At 50.1% G+C, this 19,781-nt stretch overlaps 2 protein-coding genes across 7 annotated transcripts; both read right to left on the bottom strand.

Moving 5' to 3' along the window:
• PFN3 (profilin 3) lies at positions 704–1,733 on the bottom strand. Its single transcript, XM_013992193.2, has one exon. The coding sequence runs from the start codon at positions 1,162–1,164 to the stop codon at positions 751–753; it is 414 nt and encodes a 137-aa protein (XP_013847647.1). The 5' UTR covers positions 1,165–1,733; the 3' UTR covers positions 704–750.
• On the bottom strand, positions 2,393–19,777 carry F12 (coagulation factor XII). Of its 6 annotated transcripts, none has more exons than XM_021081368.1 (15): positions 19,715–19,777; positions 11,201–11,329; positions 10,787–10,844; positions 6,775–6,874; positions 6,033–6,103; positions 5,647–5,757; positions 5,382–5,513; positions 5,140–5,244; positions 4,822–4,987; positions 4,500–4,714; positions 4,165–4,396; positions 3,757–3,893; positions 3,513–3,662; positions 2,819–2,967; positions 2,393–2,728 (listed from the first exon to the last, which is right to left on the bottom strand). In XM_021081368.1, exons 2-15 carry the CDS (start codon positions 11,255–11,257, stop codon positions 2,561–2,563), a joined length of 1,851 nt encoding a protein of 616 aa, XP_020937027.1. In that variant the 5' UTR covers positions 11,258–11,329; positions 19,715–19,777; the 3' UTR covers positions 2,393–2,560.

The raw sequence follows: 19,781 nt of genomic DNA, 5'->3' as shown, positions 1-19,781 counted from the left end.
CCTTTATAGAGCCCCCTGAGCTGAGGCCTGCAGGGGGAGGGTCAAGGACTAGGGGGTGCTAAACTTCCTCCCTCTTGTCTAGGGACATCTCTGGAGCCTTTGGCCCCCAAGGGAGCAGGAAGGCTGTAGGGCCCCAGATTCAGCTCTGATGTTCTGGAGTGTGTGCCTCCCTCTTCCCCACCTCCAGCCCCTTTGAATTATGTGGGGAGAGATGCAAGGGCTTTGGAGCCCCAAAGCTGCTCTCCAAGCTACTAGGCCCACTCTGCCACCCACTCATAACTCTTGCTAGTTCTTCCTCTAGTCACCTGGAGAGGGTGAGAAGTATGAGGGCCTCCAGCCTGGGCAGTGGTGTGTGTGTGTGTGTGGGGACTTCCTTCACGGTTCGTCCTGCACAGACTTGTGTAAAATTTTGTAAGAAAGGATGCCCAAGACTGAACTAGAGGATTTGAGAAGGCCGCCCCTTCCTCAGCTTGGGTGTCCCTAGTACCCCGGGAAGGTGCCAAGGCCCTTGGACTCTGGCCTAAGGAGTTAGGCCAGGGGCAGGGCACTCGTGGCAGGGCCTGGTGTAGGGCTCAGGAGACTGGGAAGAGTGAACTTCCAACTTCACCAGGTAATCCTTCTACAAGGATCTTCTGATAAACTGGTTTCCTCATCTGCAACCCCACGCCCACCCCGCCACTCGCTCGCAATCGGAGGACTGGTCTGCCACGCCCAGATCAGACTTTATTTGGGGGCTGGTTGGCAGTCTTGCTAGGTGCCCTGAGAGCGCAGCCCATGGATCAGCTCGTGCATGGTCTTGTTGAGAATGCCTCCGTGCACGCCACGCCGGCCCATAAGCACTAGGAGCGCGCGCGGCGTGTGGCCCACGCAGACCGCGCGCCCGTCCAACCCTTTGGTGCGTGCGTCCAGCACGCAGTCGCCCTCAGCCAGCAGGTGGTCGCGGATGACGCAGCATCGGCGGCCCGCTACGCTCAGGCCCGCCTGCAGGAAGGTGCGCCGATCTGGCCCTATGAGCACACCCACCTCCTGCGGTGAGATGGCTGCCAGCAGGCCCCCGGGCCGCGATGCCCACACGCAGCGATTGTCCGAGTGGCCCACGATGGCCACGTCGTCGATGCGCTGGTCCCGCAGCACTGCACTAATGTAGCCTTTCCAGTCGCCCATTCCGGCTCAGAGTGCGCCGTGGACTTTCGCGGGTTGTCCTCCCGGACTGCTCCGCTACTATGACGTATTGAGGGGCGGGGTTGTGACGTTGACATAAAGGCGATGGAGAATGGGGTGGGGGGTGGGGTGGCGTTGGTATCCTATGTCCGATGACGTTCTAAAGTTAGCCCGAAGGAGCGAATCGTTTAAAAAAAAATCCTCAAAAATAAAAATTAAATGGCCCATCGAGCACAGCACACAAGTTTAAGAACAAAAAGAACAGGGCCATGTCTGAACAGCCGGACCTCTAGGCCTGGTAAACTTTCAGCCCCCAGAACGTGTTTCCTAAACATGAGGAGCCTTAGAATCTCCTGGAAAGCTGTCAGATTGCTAGGCTCCCGACTCAAGAGTTTCTTATTCTGCAGTGTGAGATGTAGCAGATATTATGCATTTCCAACAAGTTCCCTGGAGATGCTGCTGCCCGTCCAGGAACCGTACTTTGAGACCCACTGCCCTAATGGTCTTCCACGATGTCAGCCTTAAGGGTCCATGCAACCTTTTTTTTTTTTTTTTTTCTTTCTGCTTTTTAGGGCCGCACCCACAACATACGGAGATTCCCAGGGGTTGAATTGGAGCTACAGCTGCCGGCCTATGCCACAGCCACAGCAACACCAGATCCAAGCTGCCTCAGGGACCACCCCACAGCTCACAGCAACGCTGGATCCTTAACCCACTAAACAAGGCTAGGGATCAAACCTGCGTCTTCATGGATACTAGTCAGATTCTTTTCAGCTGAACCACGACGGGAATTCCCCACACAACTCTTTTAATGTTAAGTACTTCCAACCACGGTTCTCAACCTCTCCACAAATAGAATCATCTGGGGAGTGTTTTTAAAATACTGTTACCCTCCTAGCCCCATCCCTGGAGATACTGATTTAATTGATTTGAAGTGGCTGTTGGTCATAGGTTCAAAAAGCTCCCCAAGGTGATTTTGATGTACAGTGGAGATTGAGAACTCCTGTTGGACAAACTTAAAATATGAGTTTCAGACAAAGACTAGTATAAGGAGTCACCCTGCATAGGGCTTGGTACACAGTGCGGCTCAGCAAACGTCAGCTGGACATGAATCTAAATCTTGTATAAGATGTCAAAAGATTCCATGTTCTCTGAGGGGGTGTGGAGAAGTTGAGCATCGGTTTACAGTCTTGGCATTTCCCAAAGGGGCCCCTGAAGAGTTAGCTGTGCCTTTCAAGCATCTTCAAAAGCACTTTATTGAGTGCGTATGACATTCCTGGAGCCAGCCGGGCTGGCAGCGCTGGGGGGAATAGAACACAATACTTGCTGTCCATAATCACGCCCCAGCCACCTTTCCATTCCAGAACTGCCCAGGAGGGAAAGACGAGTCCCTGGGAGGTCAGGAAGTGGTGTGCTCCTGGATCCAGGCCAAGTAGTTGGCCACGTCCGTGTACACACCGGGCTTGAGGCGGTCGCCACAACCTGAACCCCAACTGACGATGCCTCTCAGGACGAGCTGGCGCTCTGCGGTCTCGTCTTCACACACCAGAGGGCCACCGGAGTCACCCTGGGTCGAGGACACGCGGCTCAGTGCCCTTGGCTTGGGGTCTGGACTTGCACGGGTTGGGGGAGGGCGCCAATCAGGCGGAGGGCTCACCTGGCACGCGTCGGTGCCGCCTTCGAGGAAACCAGCGCAGAGCATGCCGGGAGTGAAAGCGGCTCCGTGCACGTCGGCGGCGGAGCAGCGCTCCGGACTGATGAGCGGCACCTGAGCCTCCTGCAGGAAACTGGAATATTCCTCCGCCCCTGCAAACCAAGGGCGCCTTCCTCACACCCCTCCCGACTCCGCTCGCTGTCCAGGCCACGGACCTGGCTGTGTCAGGCTCTTCTAATCCCTGCTAATCTCCTGCTTTCCGCAGAAACCCCCAGAGGGAGGGAGTTGCTTTTAACACCATTTCATAGACGAGAAAACTGAGGCCAGAGAGGAGCAGGGATGTGAATGGATCAGGTGGAAGCAGGGTGGCTTTGGAACCCCACCCCTACTTCCCATCCAGTGTCTCAAAACCCTGCTCCCCAACCTGCCCACCCATTGCTCCAGCGCGGGTCGGGAGTCCTAATTAGCCCTTGCAGCCCACTGCCTAGAGAAAATGGTGTGATTCTCCTGGTACTTTTCAAGCGATTTGGACCCCCCCACAACAGTGAACCAAGCCTTTGTAGAAGACTGCAGAGACGACGGCCCTGAACAACCCACCAGGTCAGCCCCATCTGTCCCTGGTGGTACCAATCCCTCGGGCTTCCCTTGGCTACTCTGGTGGCCAGAAGTCTCCCTCCCGACCCAGCCGTTCTAATACCTTCGAACTGATGGCCCCAGCCGGCCACCTCGCAGAGCGCGCCTTCGGGTTCGGCGGAGCTGGCGACACTTCTTGGCAGGCATACCGGCTGAACGAAAGGCGACGGGTGTGCGCAGCAGCCGTCCGCTGTCTCCTTCAGGCGTACCAGAGCTAACCCAGCCCGGGAGGAGGGTGAGCCCGGGATGCTGGGACTTCGGAGCCCTGCCCACCCTTCCTCTGATCCCCGCGGGGCGCCCCCACGCACCCAGGTCGTGCTGGTAGGTCTTGGGTGAGTAGGACTCGTGCAGGCGGTAGGAGCGCACTGCCAGCGTTTGGCACTGCTCACAACTCTGATTATGGCGGTCCTGGCCGAGCACCACAGTCAGCTCCTCCGGCGCCGGTCTGCGGGCAGGGTTGGAAAAAGGAAGAGCGCTCATTGCGGGCCACAAGCATCCTCCGGGAACCCCTTCTTCCCAGCCCCTTCTTGCGTTTCAGCTTCCTTCTGGGGAGCCCCTCCTGGGGTTTCAGCTTCCTCCTGGGGAGCTCTGAAAGGGAGAAGAGGGAAAGGTGGAGCAGGGACGCGGGGAGGTAGGGCATGTGTAGCAAGGAAGCTGGCACAGAGGAGAGACGCGCTAGGGATCCCGGGCCGGGAACTGAGCGCGTGGGCACTCGCCGGTTCTGCAGGCAGTGAGCCGCGGTCAGCACCCAACAGGGGGCGATGAGACTGCCTGCGCAGAAATTTTGACCCCAGTACAGCGCGGCGATGTAGGGGTGCGCCCCGGGGAGAGCCACCAGTCCCCCGACGATGCGGTTCAGAGAAGACAGCCGTTTGCGGAGTCGCTGTCCGCAGCCCACCAGGCCCGCACTGGGCAGAGGACCACGCTGCTCCGGCGGCGCGCACCAGGCTGTAGGAGGAACATAGGCTGAGCACAGGGAGACCCACCATCGGTTGGAATGTAGCTCGCCCTGCGCCCTCTCCGCGCCGACTTCTTAACCCTTCCCAACTACCTGAGGTCAGGTTTTGAGACGGGGTCTGGGTCGTGGGCTGAGGCTCCCGCGAGAGAAGGGGCGAGTCCTGGTGCTCGGAGGGGCTCTGGGTCGGAGTAAGGATTGGGGGCGCTTCCCCGATAGGAGCCTGGCAGCGTGCCAGGCGGCAATATTGCCAGCTCAGTTGGTCGCCTCTCCAAACGAAGCACCACGGGCGGGTGTCGTTGTCCGGGTTCCTGTGACCACAATTTGGGATGGGGTGTGTGAGGCGCTGTTAGAGCGTGAGAAGCCCAAATGGCCCTGAGGCGGAGGGGGATGCCCAGCCCGGCTCCACCCGGCCCACCGGCAGAAGGCATGGTCTCCCAGTCCCCAGTTCAGAGCTTGCTCTGCGGTCATGTTCCAGTAGGTGGCCTCCGAGGCCCACGGCTGACAGGGTGCTCCCGAGAGCGTAGTCTGGGCCATGCCGCGGTAGCTGAGCCCCCGGTCACTGTAGCACCTCTCCTTGAGGTCTGGAGAGAGTAAAGGCTCCCTGCAGCTAAGTGATGGTTTGGTTTCCCGCCGCCTTCCGCCTTCTCACCCAATCCTCCAGTCTCCCTCCTCGCTCTCCACAAGCCCTTCCCATGTGGGGCGGGGCTTCTGCTTCTCCCAGACCCTGACTCACCCACGTCACACAGGCGTCCTGCATAGCCAGTGGGGCAACGACACAGGCGGTGGCCCTCAGTCTGCAGGCAGCTGCCCCCATTGAGACACGGGTTGGTGCTGCAGACTGGGAGAACGTGCATGTTGGCCCACCCCTAGGCCCAAAGCCCCACAGAGAGCTGCCTCTTAAACTGGCACTCCACCTGGCTTCTCTTCCCCACCTTCCTCCCTCCTCCCTGGCCATCTCCCCACCAATCCACTCACCCTGGCTGGCCACTGGCTTGCATTGGGCCTTAGGACCTTTGCACTGGCACTTGGACACACCAGCAGGCTCAAACCTATGCCATATTTCATTCTCTTGAAAGAACTGGAGGAACTGGGGCTCGAAGCACTTCTCTGGTGACAAAGCAATGGGTTAGCCTCAGGAGGGTTTTGGACCAGGCCAAGCCTCTGGGAATCCACTGGGCCTCTTCAGTAGGCCCATGGCCACCCCTGCTCCCCAGCGCCCCCAGCTTCAGCATCTCCTTACCTTTCTGACAGTGCTTCCCAGTGAAGTGATCTGGACAGATGCAGTGTGGGCCATTTGGCATGTTCACACAGGTCCCTCCTTTCTGGCAGGGGTTGCCTTTGTTGCAGTGGTCTGTGAGATGGACAGTGGGGGAAAGAGTGAGGGACCTGAGTCAGACAGACAGGGGCCAAGTCCCAAACCTGCTTGTCTCGTGAGCTTGGCCTCCCAAAGTTGAGGAGTCTACCAACCTGCAAAATGGGGCCAGCCCCTCTTAGAACCTTTCCCTCTGGAGGGAGGGAAAGGGCTAGGTGGGCCCAGAATCCCAAGTGTTTAGGGTCTGATGATACCCAGGAGAGTAGCTACGGGTAATGAAAAGGCCCTGAGCCACCCCAAAGGTTGTGTGGCACCTTTCACTTTCATGGGCTCCAGGCAGTATGCCCATCGCTGGTCCTTCTCGAAGTTGGGGGTTGTAGCACACCTGCAGAAAGACATAAACCTTAAGTCATGGAAACAACCCAAGTGCCCATCAACAGATGATTGGTTTAAGAAGATGTGGTGTATTTGTGTGTATGTATATATATATACACACTACATACATATGTGATGGGATATTACTTAGTCATAAAAAAGAATGAAATATTGTCATTTACAGCAACATGAATGGACCTAAGGAATATCATACTAAGACAGACAAATATAATATGATATCACATATATGGAATCTAAAAAATAATGCAAATGAATCTATATACAAAACAGAAACAGATGCACAAACTTCTCGTTACCAAAGGGGAAAGGGAGGTAGAGAGGAGTATGGGATCAACAGATACAAACTATTGTACATATACTAGATAAAAAGGATTTACTATATAACAGGAGGGATTTACTATATAATACGAGGAACTATATTCAGTATCTTGTAATAACTGTAATGGAAAATAATCTGAAAAAAAAATGTACATAACTGAATCACCTTGTTGTATACCTGAAACTAACAGAGAGAGAGAGAGATGAGGCTTCCTTGCCCAGGGGCTGGCCTGCCCTCCCCTATCACAGCCCCCTTTCTCCAAGCAGGGTTCCATGGGCAGAAGGATAGGCAGAGTCCACCTCCCCCAGGCCCCTGCTCCAACCCCTTCCAGGTAGTCTTACCAGGGTCGGGGGCCACGCTGGCCTCTTTGGATGCACTTGTAATACAGCTGCCGGTGGTACTGGAAGGGGAAGTGACAGGGCTCCCCCGTGACGGTGAGAACTGCAGGGATAACATACTCCTTGATGACTTTCCCCGAGCCCCACTGCCCAGGTACCATCCCTCGGGGTCTGGGTGGAGAAGCATAGACCTTTGAAAAGATTACTGTGCCTTTAAGGCCACAGCCTGCTTAAGAGTTGGGTTCTAGAGTCAGATATTGGAGTGGACACTTGACTCCACCACCTACTACCTGTGTGACCTTGGGCAAGTCTGCAGCCCCCAGGCCTAGAAGAGTGCTTGCCACAAAGTAGGTACTTAATGAATACTTACTGAATGTTGAAGTCACTTGACCACTCTGAGCCTTAGTTTCCTCATCTGTAAAATGGCCATAATAATACAGAGTACAGGAGTTCCCATTGTGGCTCAGTGGGTTAAGAATATGACTAGTAGCCATGAAGATTTGAGTTGGATCCCTGGGCTAGCTCAGTGGGTTAAGAATCCAGCATTGCCACAAACTGCAGGGTAGGTCGCAGATGAGTCTTGGATCTGGCATTGCTGTGGCTGTGGCATAGGCCTTAGCTGCAGCTCCACCTGGCCCCCTAACCTGGGAACTTCCATATGTTGCAGGTATGGCCCTAAAAAGAAGATAATAAGTAAATGAATAAAACAGTACAGTTGAAGGTTGTCAGTTTTGCAGGATGAAAAGAATTCTGGAGATGGGTGGTGGTAATGATTACACAGCAATATGTGTGTATTAATACCACTGCACAGCAAACTTAAAAAAGGTTGAGATAGTACATTTTATGTCATATGTATATTACCACAATAAAAAAACTTAATGATGATATATATTTATTAATACAGAAAGGTGTGCATAATTTTTAAATTAAAAAAAACCAGCATGTTACGGAGTTCCCTTGTGGTGCCATGGGTTAAAGATTTGGTGTTGTCACTGCAGTGGCTTGGGTTGTTTCTATGGCATGGGTTCAGTCCCTGGCCCAAGAATTTCCACATGACACAGGTGCAGCAAAAATCCCTCAGCATGTCAGTATGGTTCTATTTTTGTACAAATACATTTACATAGGCATAAAGAAGAAATCTAGAGACAAATCTCCAAAATTTGTAAAAGTGGTTTTTGGAAGATAATGGATTAGGGGTTACTTTTCCTTCATTTCTATTTCTGTAGCTTTTAAAGTTTTTACAATAAAATATTTCTATTATAATTTTATTTTTACTCATTTTTTTTTTTTCTTTTTTGGACACCCTGAGACACATGGAGATCCTGGGCCAAGAGTCAGAGCCAAGCCACAGCTGCCACCTACGCCTCAGCTCTTGCAACACAGAATCCTTTAACTCACTGTGCCAGGCCAGGAATCGAACCTTCATCTTGGCACTGAAGAGACACCACTAATCCTTCTGTGCCACAGCAGGAACTCCTGCTATTATAATTTTAAAAAAATCATAGTCGAGCCTCATTATTCAGATTCTGAATTTTGTGCCCTTCTTGCTGAAATTTATTTGTAACCTCAAACCAATGCTCAAGGTGCTTTCACAGTCATTTGTGGACATGTGCAGAGTGGTGACAAATTTGAGTCACCTGAAGTACACATTCCCAGCTAAGGTCAAACAAGGTGACACCATGCTTCTTGTTTCAGCTCCTGTTATAAACAAGTGTTCTTTTCACACCCTATTTAGTGACACTTTTTTTTACCCAAATTTTGTGCTTTTGGTACATGCTTTTGCTGTTGAAAATGACCCCCAGATAGAGTGCTGAAGTGCTGTCCAGTGCAAGAGGGCCATGATGTGCCTTAGGAGAATATTTGTGTGTTACGTAAGCTTTGTCCAGGCATGAGCAATAGTGCTGCTGGCAATGAGCTCAATATCAATGAATAAACAATACATATTAAGCAAAGTGTCATTAAAGAGAATCACACATGAAAACAAGGTTATATATTGATGAGACTGATGAAAATGTGACCAGAACTCACAAGAAGCTAACCCTATATTTCCTCTAGGAACAACAGTTCCATTTTTGCTAATTCAGTGAGTTTTGTTTGTTTGTTTTAGGGCTGCAAATGTGGCATAAGTTCCCAGGCTAGGGGTTGAATTGGAGCTGCAGCTGCCTGCCACAGCCACAGCAACACAGGATCTGAATCACATCTGTGACCTACACCACAGCTCATGGCAGCGCCAGATCCGTAACCCACTGAGCCGAGCCAGGGATTGAACCCACGTCCTCATGGAAACTAGTTGGTTTCATTATCATTGAGCCACAATGGGAATTCCAGCTAATTTAGTGTTCTTAGTGACTTTATAGAACATGCTACCACAAATAATAAGAATTGACTCTATCGACTTCAGAGAAGCCTTGTGAAACTTAAATGAGATCGTGTCTATAAAACACTCATACAGAGTCCGGCACATAGTACTTGATCAGTATACATTAGCTGCTATTTTGTTGTTAAAAGCACAGTGGCACTTGCACTAAGGACCAAATCAGCAGGACGGTAAGGAAGAGAGAAGGGTCTGAGATGGACTTTTAAGATGCAAATGGAATGGACACAGAGGAGGGCCCTAAGTTGATGGTTTTAGGCAAGATCCGGGCAGCTAGGTTGGGTCAGGCTAGAGGGAGGAGTGCAGTATTGCTGTGTGTGGAGTGCTGGCTGTGCTTGGCCTCAGGGCCGTGTTAAGGGGCTGGGTCTGATCCCACCAAGCCAGGATCAATCTAGTTCACAACTTTAGGTAAATATTTAGTGCCCTAGCAGGATAAAGGCAATGGGGAGCTAAGGCAGGGGCGAGATGGCAGACATCCCCTATCTAAAGGGAGCTTGATAATAAAAGCCTATATATATATATTTTAAAATTATTTATTTATTATTTTTTTTAGGGCTGCACCTGAGGCATATGGAAGTTCCCAGGCTAGGGGTCAAATCAGAGCTGCAATTTCCAGCCTATGCCACAACCACAGAAACAGCAACATTGAATCTGAGCTGCACTTGTGACCTGTGCTACAGCTTGTGACACATGCCACAGCTTGCAGCAATGCTGGATCCTTAACTCACTGAGCGAAGCCAGGGATTGAACCCACACACTCGTGGATTCTAGTCAGTTTCTTAACCCGCTGGGCCACAGGGGAACTCCAAAAGCCAATATATTTTATTTTATTTATTTTTCGTTTTGCTTTTTAGGGTCACATCCACAGCATATGGAGTTCCCAGGCTAGGGGTCCAATCAGAGCTACAGCTGCCGGCCTGTACCACAGCCACAGCAACCCTGAATCCGAGCCTCATCTGAGACCTACACCACAGCTCACGGCAACACCAGATTCTTAACCCACTAAGCGAGGCCAGGGATCGAACCCGCAACCTCATGGTTCCTAGTTGGATTCATTTCCACTGTGCCGCAACGGGAACTCCTTTTTTTCCCCCAGTATATTTTAAGCATTTGCCATGCATCATACTGGACTGAGTGCCTCACCAGGGTTAATGACTCATTTCTCCTTCTTCAAAACCCTAAGAGTTTTACTTTTACCAGCCTGGCTTTACAGATGGGGAAATCGAAGCTTGGAGAGGTCAAGTCACTGGCCCAGAGTTGCCCAGCACATAGGTGGCGCAGATGGGGTTCAGAGGCATTGGGGTTCTGTGGCCCTGCTCTTGATCCCTCCTTGTCCATCAAGCGCCCTTATGAAACTGAGGGAGTCTGGCAGGTGCTGGATCAAGGCACTCAGATACAGCCCCAGTCCCACTCTCAAGGAGCCCATAGCTGACTCTCTGGGTCCCCAGCATGCATGCGCACAAGACCTGGCACATAGTAGGCCCTGAAGTCGGAATGCCGGCCAGGCAACTCTGGGGGCAAGAGTAAAGAGTGTCCAGGCTCCCCGTCCTCGTTCCAAGGGCTGGAGACTGATCATCAGCGTGCTCCCCGCTGTACTCATCCCTGTCCAAGGGTCTCTCAGGAGGTGACCAGCCCACTTACCCACTGTGTGCTCACTCGCCATGACCTTATGCTTCCTGGGGTCTTTCCAAGGTGGAATCTACAGGGCAGGAAAGAGAGCAGGGAATTTACCCAGGACGAAAAGGCCTGCCCTGATCCCATGCTGGTTCCCAGCTTCCTCTCACAGCCCAGAAACACAGAAGGCCTGGATCCTTCCTGTTCCCACTGTCTCCTCAAGGTGACAAGAAATGTAGGCCACGTCCTCATATCCACCAGCACCAGCTGTCTCTCTCCCTTCCACCTGGGCCTTATGGGCTGGTCTCATCTTTCCAAACAGGCCTTCCAATCACCTGGACTAAAAGGTCATGGGAAGAGACCAAGGCCAAGACTGGGATAGGGACTCCCCCACCCCCAGAGCCATCCCAGGACAAACCTCCTGGTTCCCACAGCCCTTACCAAAAGAGCTGACTCCAGGCTCACCAGCAGGATCCCCAAGAGCAGCAGAGCCCTCATGGCGTCTGTCGGTTGGTTCAACCACTTGCCCAGGTGTCCAGATCAATAGAACTGGTCAAAGTTCCCTGAGGCCTGAGAAGCAGAGATTGGTCAAGTTGCCCTTCTGGGCCTGGTGGGGCACAGGCTATTTATGGAAAGCCAAGCAGTTTCTTCAGTAAGCCCCCAAGGAAGAGAAAATTGGGGGTTGGTGGGTTGGAGTAGCTAATAAGGAACAGCATCTCCCCTGCTTTCCAAGATAGTGGAGACGGAAGAAAGGGGTGCCTTTCTTATGTTCCAGGTCCTATTGGGAAACAAGGAGGTTAAAGAAATCCAACAGAAGCTCACTACTTGAGGAAACTTGTAGTCCATGGGGAAGTATATTCGTTTTCTATTGCTCCCTAAAATTAACCACAAACTTTGCGGCTTAAAACAATACCCGTTTATTTGTTTACCAATCTGTAGGTCAAAAGTCCAGCACTAGGTGACTCAGTTTTCTGCTCAGGGTCTCACAAATCTGAGATCAAGGCTGAGTTCTCTAGAGGTGCTGGAGAAAAATCCCCTTCCAAGATCATTCAGGTCATTGGCAGAATTCAGTTCCTTGCCTTTGTGGGACTGAGGTCCCTGTTTTTAGCAAGCCATCAGCCAGGGCTGCCCTCAGTATCTAGAAGCTGCCTACATTTCTTGTCATAGGGCCTCTTCCATCTTCTAAGCCAACAACAGAGAATCTCCCCCACATCAATTCTCTCTTACCTGTAGAATTTCCTGTGCCAGAAAGAACCCCATTACTTAAGGGCTCTGATTAGGTCAGGCCCACCAAAGATAATCTCCCTTAATTCTGCTGGAAGAGAGGCAGACCATGGAAGACTTCCTGGAATAGAAACACAGCAATAGGAGAGCAAGGGTAGAGTCACTATTTCAACAATTGTTTTCCAGAGTTGATGTGATAGCTATTAAGACCATGATGAAACTAAAACTAGGAGTTCCCATCGTGGCACAGTGGTTAACGAACCTGACTAGGAACCATGAGGTTGCAGGTTCGATCCCTGGCCTTGCTCAGTGGGTTAAGGATCCAGCGTGGTGTAGGTCACAGACACGGCTCGGATCTCGTGTTGTTGTGGCTGTGGCATAGGCCAGCAGCAACAGCTCCAATTAGACCCCTAGCTTGGGAACCTCCATATGCCACAGGTACAGCCCTAGAAAACACAAAAAGACAAAAAAAAAGACAAAAAAAAAAAAAAACCAACTATAAGATAGATAGATGAGCTCATTAAAGTGAAAGCACCTTCCCCAGTGTTCTCTCTCTCTCTCTCTCCCTCTCTCTCTCTCTCTCTCTCTCTCTCTGGCTGCACTCAGGGCATGTGGAAGTTCCTGGACCAGGGATTGAACCTGCACCACAGAAGTGATAACAGCAGGTCCTTAACCCACTGAGTCACCAGGGAATTCCCTCAGTTCTTGATTGTACCTGAATACAGTCCAAGGCCCAGAGCTGGCCCCGTATTGGCTCCTTCCTCCTGATGAGAAGACAGCATCCCTTTCAAATGGAAGGGGCCTTTTAAACAGGTCTGCACAATGAACAGGGATTTTCAGACGGGAAAGGGAGAGAAGGGCTTCCAGGCAGAGTGAGTACTATAAATTCACAGAAGCCTGAATGCAGCATGTCAGATGAAGAATCTGGTGAGCACAGGGTGCTTTGTATGGAATGTGAGATGAGCCAAGAGGTCTGTGGGGACCAGATGTGGACATTCATGGGTATTTGGATGTTCAGCATTATTCCTCCTTCCTCTTCCTCTAGTCTCCCAGTTTCCGTTGGGGGTCATCCCTCCCCCCATTGTGTGGGAAAAGGTAACTTCCAGTGACCACCTCCTACTATGGAAGCCCAAAGGACCAGATCACTCTCTCCCTATATTAACATAGTCAGAGGTACCTAATGCGGCCAATGAGTGCTCTCTCCCAGGACTCTTAATCCTGAGCAGACCATGCAGGGATTGTGAAAAGAGTTGGAGTTGGAAGTCTGGTATTGCACAGTTGCACCCCAACCTGATAGTCCCTGCAACATGGCATAAGTCAGGATGGCTTTCAACAAAAACTAAGCCTAAGCAGTAAGGAAATTCAAATTTATCATTTCTCAACAGAAGAGGTCTAGAGTGAAAGGAATCCAAGAACAATGATTTCAGGAGTTTAGCAACATCATCAAGAACCTAAGTTCTGGAGTTCCCGTCTTGGCTCAGTGGTTAATGAACCTGACTAGGATCCATGAGGACGCAGGTTTGATCCCTGGCCTCACTCAGTGGGCTAAGGATCCAGTGTTGCCGTGAGCTGTGGTATAGGTTGCAGATGTGGCTTAGATCTGGTGTGGTTGTGGCTGTAGTTGTGGCCAGCAGCTAAATCTCCGATTTGACCCTTAGCCTGGGAACTTCCATGTGCCGTGGGTCCAGCCCTAAAAAGACAAAAGACAAAAAAAAACCAAACAAACAAAAAAAAAAAACCTAAGTTCTTTCCTCTTTTTGTTTATATAGTCCTCCGTGTGCATACCTTCAGACTGATTCCCTCATGGTCACAAGATGGCTGCCACAGCTCTAGGAATCACGTATAAACTCCAGCGAAGGGGGATTTTTCCTTCCATTAGATTCTTCCTAGAAATGAGGAAACCTTCTTCCAAAAAATCCCAAGCTGATCTCCTCTCATGGCTCAATGGCCAGAACTAGGTCTCCTGAGACTCCTAAACCAATCTCTGGCAAAGGTAAGGGAATCTCCATAACTGTCTTAGGCCAATCAACCCTGGAGCCACATCAGAGGTGTGTGAAGTAAAGTGGCCACAGGAGGAGAACTGGTACTCTGCAACAAGGAAGGGGAGTAGTACATACATTAAGTGGACAACCACAGTGTCTGCTATAATTCCTGCTTCCTGATTCTCTCTGGTGGCCCCTAATTCCTGCCTACTTCCAAGACTATTCCTTCTAGATGATACTATGAACCACTGAGTGCATTCCCATAAAGTAAAATTCCTTTTGTTTAAGTAGCTAGAGTCATGTTCCGCTGCTCGCAGCCAAGAATTTTCACTCTCCCTTATGCCTCAAGACTAGAGCCTCTGAGGAGTTCCCGTCATGGCACAGCAGAAACGAATCCGGCTAGGAAGCATGAAGTTGCAGGTTAATCCCTGACCTCGCTCAGTAGGTTAAGGATCTGGCATTGCTGTGAGCTGTGGTATAGGTCGCAGATGTGGCTTGGATTTTGTGTTGCTGTGGCTATGGTGTAGGCTGGCAGTTGTTATCTCCAATTAGACCCCTAGCCTGGGAATCTCCATATGCCTCAGGAGCGGCCCTAAAAAGCAAAAAAAAAAAAAAAAAAAAAAAAAAAAAGCAAAAAAAAAAAAAAGGAAATTATTCTAGAATCTGTTTCTGTATAGCAAACCATTCCCAATTTAGTGGCATAAAACAACAACTTATTTTCTGATGAGTATTCCGGGTTGGGAATTCAGGCAGGACACAGCAGGGGTGGCTCTCTCTGCCACAAAGCCAGGGGCCTCAGCAGGGGGTACTTGAACAGCTGGGGTTGATGGGAATGCCCAGGAGCTGGAATCGCCCAGAGACTTCTCTGCTCATCTGTCTGGTGCTCTGGGTGGGACAACTGAAAGGCTGCGCTCAGCTGGAACTGTCAACCATAGCAGAGCATGATCTACACGTGACCTGTCTATTCAACGTGGGCTTATCAGAGCTCGGTTGATGATCCTGAGGGAACATCCCGAGAGAAGCTTCTGGAGAAAATGCATTGCAAAAGAATCAGGCTGTGTGGCCTTTGGTGACCTGGCCTCAGACCTCATGTGCATCACTTCCACCATATCTGAATGATGATGAATGTCACTAAAGCCACACCGGAGGAAATCTCTCACAATAGTGTTGGACCTCCTCACCCCTCTCAGGTTAGTTGTGGCCATATGGCTGCCTTGACCAATGAAATATGAGCAGAAGTGATTTATGTCGCTTTCGGGTGCAAGCTTTTTTTTTTTTTTTGTCTTTTTAGGGCTGCACCTGTGGCATACGGAGGTACCCAGGCTAAGGGTCCAATTGGAGCTATAGCCACTGGCCTCCGCCACAGCCACAACACCAGATCCAAGCCGCATCTGTGACCTACACCACAGCTCACAGCAACACCCGATCTTTAACCCACTGAGAGAGGCCGGGAATCGAACCTGTGTCCTCACTGATACTAGTCAGATTCATTTTCGATGAGCCACAATGGGAACTCCCCTTTTTTTTCTTTTTAAGGCTGCACTGGTGACATATGGAAGTTCCCAGGCGAGGGGTCGAAGTGGAGCTGCAACCTACGCCACAGCCACAGATCTGAGCTGCATCTTCAATCTACACCACAGTTTGTAGCAACACTGGATCCTTTTCCCCCTGAGCCACAGTGGGAACTCCATTAGGTGCAAGCTTTAAGAGCTACCATATGATTTATCATATTTCCTTGTATTCCTGCCATTGTAGAAGCTCAGATTGAGATGGAGTCCTGGGTCCCTGAGTGGCTACTCTGAGTGAAACTTCCCCACATTCCAACAACCTGCATTGGACACAGAGTATACCTGAGAAATAAACTCTGTTTAAGTCACTGAAATTTAGGGATTGTCTGTTAGGGCAGCATAATCTAAACTAGCCTGACCTTTTTTTTTTTTTTTTTCCTTTTAAATACATCCAGTAGAAACCTTACCCATTGTTCCATGCTTTGTTTTATTCATTTAACAATAATCTTAAAGGAATTCCTTGATGGCTCAGTAGGTTAAGGATCTGGGTTGTCACTTCTGCTGTGCAAGTTGCAGCAGCAGTGCGGGTTCGATTCCTGGTACAGGAACTTCCACATGCCTCAGGCAGAGTCAAAACAAACTAACAGACCAAAAAGCAATACATCTTGGAGATTGTTTATATTAGTTCATGAAGAGCACCCTCACACTTTGTTTATTTATTTATATTTGGCTGTGGTATGCAGTGGCTTGATGTGGGATCTCAGTTCCCAGACTAGGGATAGAACCCAGGCCACATTGGTGAAAGTGCTGAGTTCCCATTGCTGCTCAGCAGGTTAAGGACCTGAGCTGTTGTCTCTGTGAGGATGCAGTTTCAATCTCTGCTCTGGCTCAGTGGGTTAAGCATTTGGCCTTGCTGTAAGCTGCAGTGTTGGTTACAGATGTGGCTCGGATCCTGTGTTGCTATGGCTATGGCATGGGCTGCAGCTTTAGCTCCAATTCAACCCCTGCCCTGGGGAACTTCCATATGCTGCTGCTGCAGCTGTAAAAAGAAAAAAAAAAAAGTGCTGAGTCCTAACCACGAGACCACAGGGAACTCCCTAATTTTATTTATTTATCTATTTATTTATTTTTGGACCCCCACACTTTTAAAAAAACTAGGTAGGGAATTTCCTGTGTGGCGAGCACATCAGGTTAAGGATCCACCATTGCTGCATCTGTGGTGCAGGTTGTATCTGCAGCACAAGTTCAGTCCCTGGCCTGGGACCTTCCACATGCCATGGGTATGGCCAAAAAAAGAAAAAGAAAACAAGAAATAAACATTCAAAATTATATATTAACAATAAATAAATAAATAAATAAATAAAAAGCAACATAGTATTCCTATACAGGAAAGGACAAAATCTTAACTAGTCCCTATTAAGTACAATCAGTACATTTGGAATTTCTGGACCATGCTGCAATGACCAACCTTGAACATTCATTTCTTATTTTGCTTGAGTGCAATTATATTTATAGGTTAAACCCTAGAAATGCATATGCATATGTCAGATGAATAGTGAAATATTTGTCCTTTAAAAAGGATCACCTTTGGAGTTCCTGCTGTGGCCCAATGGAAATGAATCCAACTATTATCCATAAGGATGCAGATTCGATCCCAGGCCTTGCTCAGTGGGTAGGGAAACCAGTGTTGCCGTGAGCTGTGAGCTGTGGTGTAGGTGGCAGGCAGGCACCACTCGGATCCCCGGGGTGCTGTGGCTATGGCATAGGCCAGCAGCTGTAGCTCTGATTCAACCCCTAGCCTGGGAACCTCTGTATGCTGCAGGCACGGCCCTAAAAAGCAAAGAAAAATAAATAAAAAGGATCACTTTGCCCATAGACAGAGAATGGGTCTGAAGAGTCAGAACCTGAGAGTCATGTGTGATACCTTCCCTTCCTCACCCCAAATAAGTCGCCAAGTCTTATTCATCCCAGCTCCATGATAGCTCTAACCTGGCCACTGCCCCAGCATGGGGCATCATTCCTCTCTTTAATATTTCCTCTTCAAAGGACCTCCCACCTCTCTTACTCAGGACACATGGCTCCAAACAATGGAGAAAATTCTGGGTAACTTGGGCAGACAAAGAATTGATTTGATGTTCTTAGGCGCTTGCTGAATCCCCTGGCCCCAGAAAGGACCTGGCTTGACCACCTCCCCTTCTTCTTCCACTGCCACCTTAATGAACCCTAAATGGGCCTCTGATGCTTCTATGTTAATCACTTGCTTTGGATTTCAAAGACCTGCTTGCAGGCATTGAAAACATGTTCCAGCTACCAGGGACCTTGGAGAATAAGTTCTGCCTCCTCTCTGATTTCCCTAGTGGAAACCAGGGCATGCCTCTGCATTTTATAGGTTTCCTCCCAAAGGGGAGGGGTGCTTAGAAGCTGGGCACCAAAGCAATAGGTGTTTATAAGTCAGCCCAAGCCCCTCTCTCCCAACCCTTCACCCTCACTCCAGCACATCCTCCACAGTGTGGCACAGAATAAGCAAATCTGATGAAGTTAGTCCCTAGTTTAACACACCCTGGACAGCTCCTCACTACCCTCAAAATGAAGTCCAACCTCCTCCTTACCTAGCTTCCAAGGACCTTCCTCATCCAGGCCTCTTCAAGGCCTGAGCCTCATTTCTTGTCCCTCAAGTGCATTCCACCTTGCACCTGAAACTCTACTTCAGTGCTCTGACCAAATGCTTGAGCCCTTACTAACTTCCTCTACAGAATTTTGAATATGAACTTGCATCCAGTGGCTCTTTCCTGCTCCACTCATGTTACCTCTGAAACCTATACATTCTCACTCAACACTTAGATCTCACTTGGACACAGCAGGCTTCACTGGGTGAAGTACCTGCCCTTTGTCCTGCTGGCCACTGGATTTCCCTTTTTCAAGGTACTTATCTTTATTTCCCAAAGTATCCTAAATCCATGCACTTTCTCCATCTCCACTGCCACCTTCTTCCAAGCCGCCGCACTCTGTCTTCTCCCAACTGCTCCCTGTGCTTCCACTCCTGGCCCCTCTAAAAGTCCATTAGCTAGAGTGATCTTTTTAAAGTATAAATCATCCTAAGGCTCCCCATTTTATTTAGGGAAAACAACAAACTCCTCATCATTGATCTACAAAGCCTTCCAGGATCTACCTAGAATCCTTGCTCCTTCATCTCATCTCAGACTATTGGGCCTTGAAACTATACAGGCCTTCTTCCTGTTCCTTGAACATACCAAACTTACTCTAGGCTCAGGGTTTTGCACTTGCTGTTGCCTGTGCTTAAAACTGTTCCCCTAGATTTTTGCGTGGTTGAATCAATTCAAATGTCAACCTGAGATCATTTCTCCTCACTATTTTGTCTTGATGTCTTATTAGCACTTACCACTCCCTCAGACCATCCCACTTATTTGTTTATTTATAGGATTATCATCTTTATCCCTCTCCTAGAAGGTAGGCAGAGAGACTGGCTATCTTACTGGCACTACTGTATTCCCCAGCACCTGGCTCAGGGCCTGGCACAAGGTGCTGTTCTCTGTATTTTTGGATGATGAATGGATAGGGATCTGAGAAGCCTAGTTGAAGCTGGCTCTGCCTTACTAGCAAGTTTGGGCAAGCCTCCATTTCCTGGTGTGTGAAGTGAGGGTGGAGGGAGTAGGATGTTGAGTTAGAAGGTGTTGATCAGCTGTAAAATTTCGGCCTTATTTTCTCCCAACTTTTCTGCCTAGAGCCAGCCACTAGACCTCAGCTCCCCACCTGTACAATGGGTGTGAGCTCGTCCCTACGTCTTGGGGTGGTAGAGCTGCCTTATAAGGCAGCAGAGGCCGAGGGAGGGCGAGGCCCTGTGGGTGGAGAGAAATCACAACATCCGGCTGTGGGGGTAGGGCGGGGGCGCCCGCGGTGGCCCGGACGGAGGCCGAGGAGCAGCTAGGGAGGCCCCCAGCCTTCTCTGGGCCTCTCCCCGCTTCCGATGTGCGCCCTTCAAGATGGGCCGACCCAAAAGTATACGGCCGGATACACGGCCCGAACCTGCAGGAGGCCGGCCGGGAGGAGGCCCAGAACACTAAATGCATCCCCTAAAAACCCTGGAAAAGCCAAGGCGAGTCAAAGGGACCCGGGCCACACCCACAGCTAATAGCCCAATCAGAGTGCAGTGCTAAGGCTGACCGACGCTTCCTTCATCCAATCAAGTACAAGAATTCCAGGGCGTGACCCAGAGGACCCACCTCCGTTGTCCCAGCAGAGGGCTCGTCCCTAATTGGCAGTTCGGTATCCTACGAAGGCCCAGAAATT

The sequence above is a fragment of the Sus scrofa genome, chromosome 2 (assembly GCF_000003025.6).
Source record: "Sus scrofa isolate TJ Tabasco breed Duroc chromosome 2, Sscrofa11.1, whole genome shotgun sequence".
In the NCBI taxonomy this organism is placed as follows: Eukaryota; Metazoa; Chordata; class Mammalia; order Artiodactyla; family Suidae; genus Sus; species Sus scrofa.
The sequence above is the reverse complement of the archived record's forward strand: the minus strand, read 5'-3'. Positions and strand labels throughout refer to the sequence as shown.

What these genes read in the sequence shown, in the direction of transcription:
- PFN3 (XM_013992193.2), bottom strand. Translation starts at nt 1,164, where the DNA reads ATGGGCGACTGGAAAGGCTACATTAGTGCAGTGCTGCGGGACCAGCGC.
- F12 (XM_021081362.1), bottom strand. Translation starts at nt 11,257, where the DNA reads ATGAGGGCTCTGCTGCTCTTGGGGATCCTGCTGGTGAGCCTGGAGTCA. An exon ending in GCCTGGAGTCAGCTCTTTTG is followed by an intron (nt 10,845 to 11,200) that starts GTAAGGGCTGTG and finishes CCTGCCCTGTAG; the next exon opens with ATTCCACCTTGGAAAGACCC. An exon ending in TGGGAAGCACTGTCAGAAAG is followed by an intron (nt 5,514 to 5,646) that starts GTAAGGAGATGC and finishes CTTTGTCACCAG; the next exon opens with AGAAGTGCTTCGAGCCCCAG.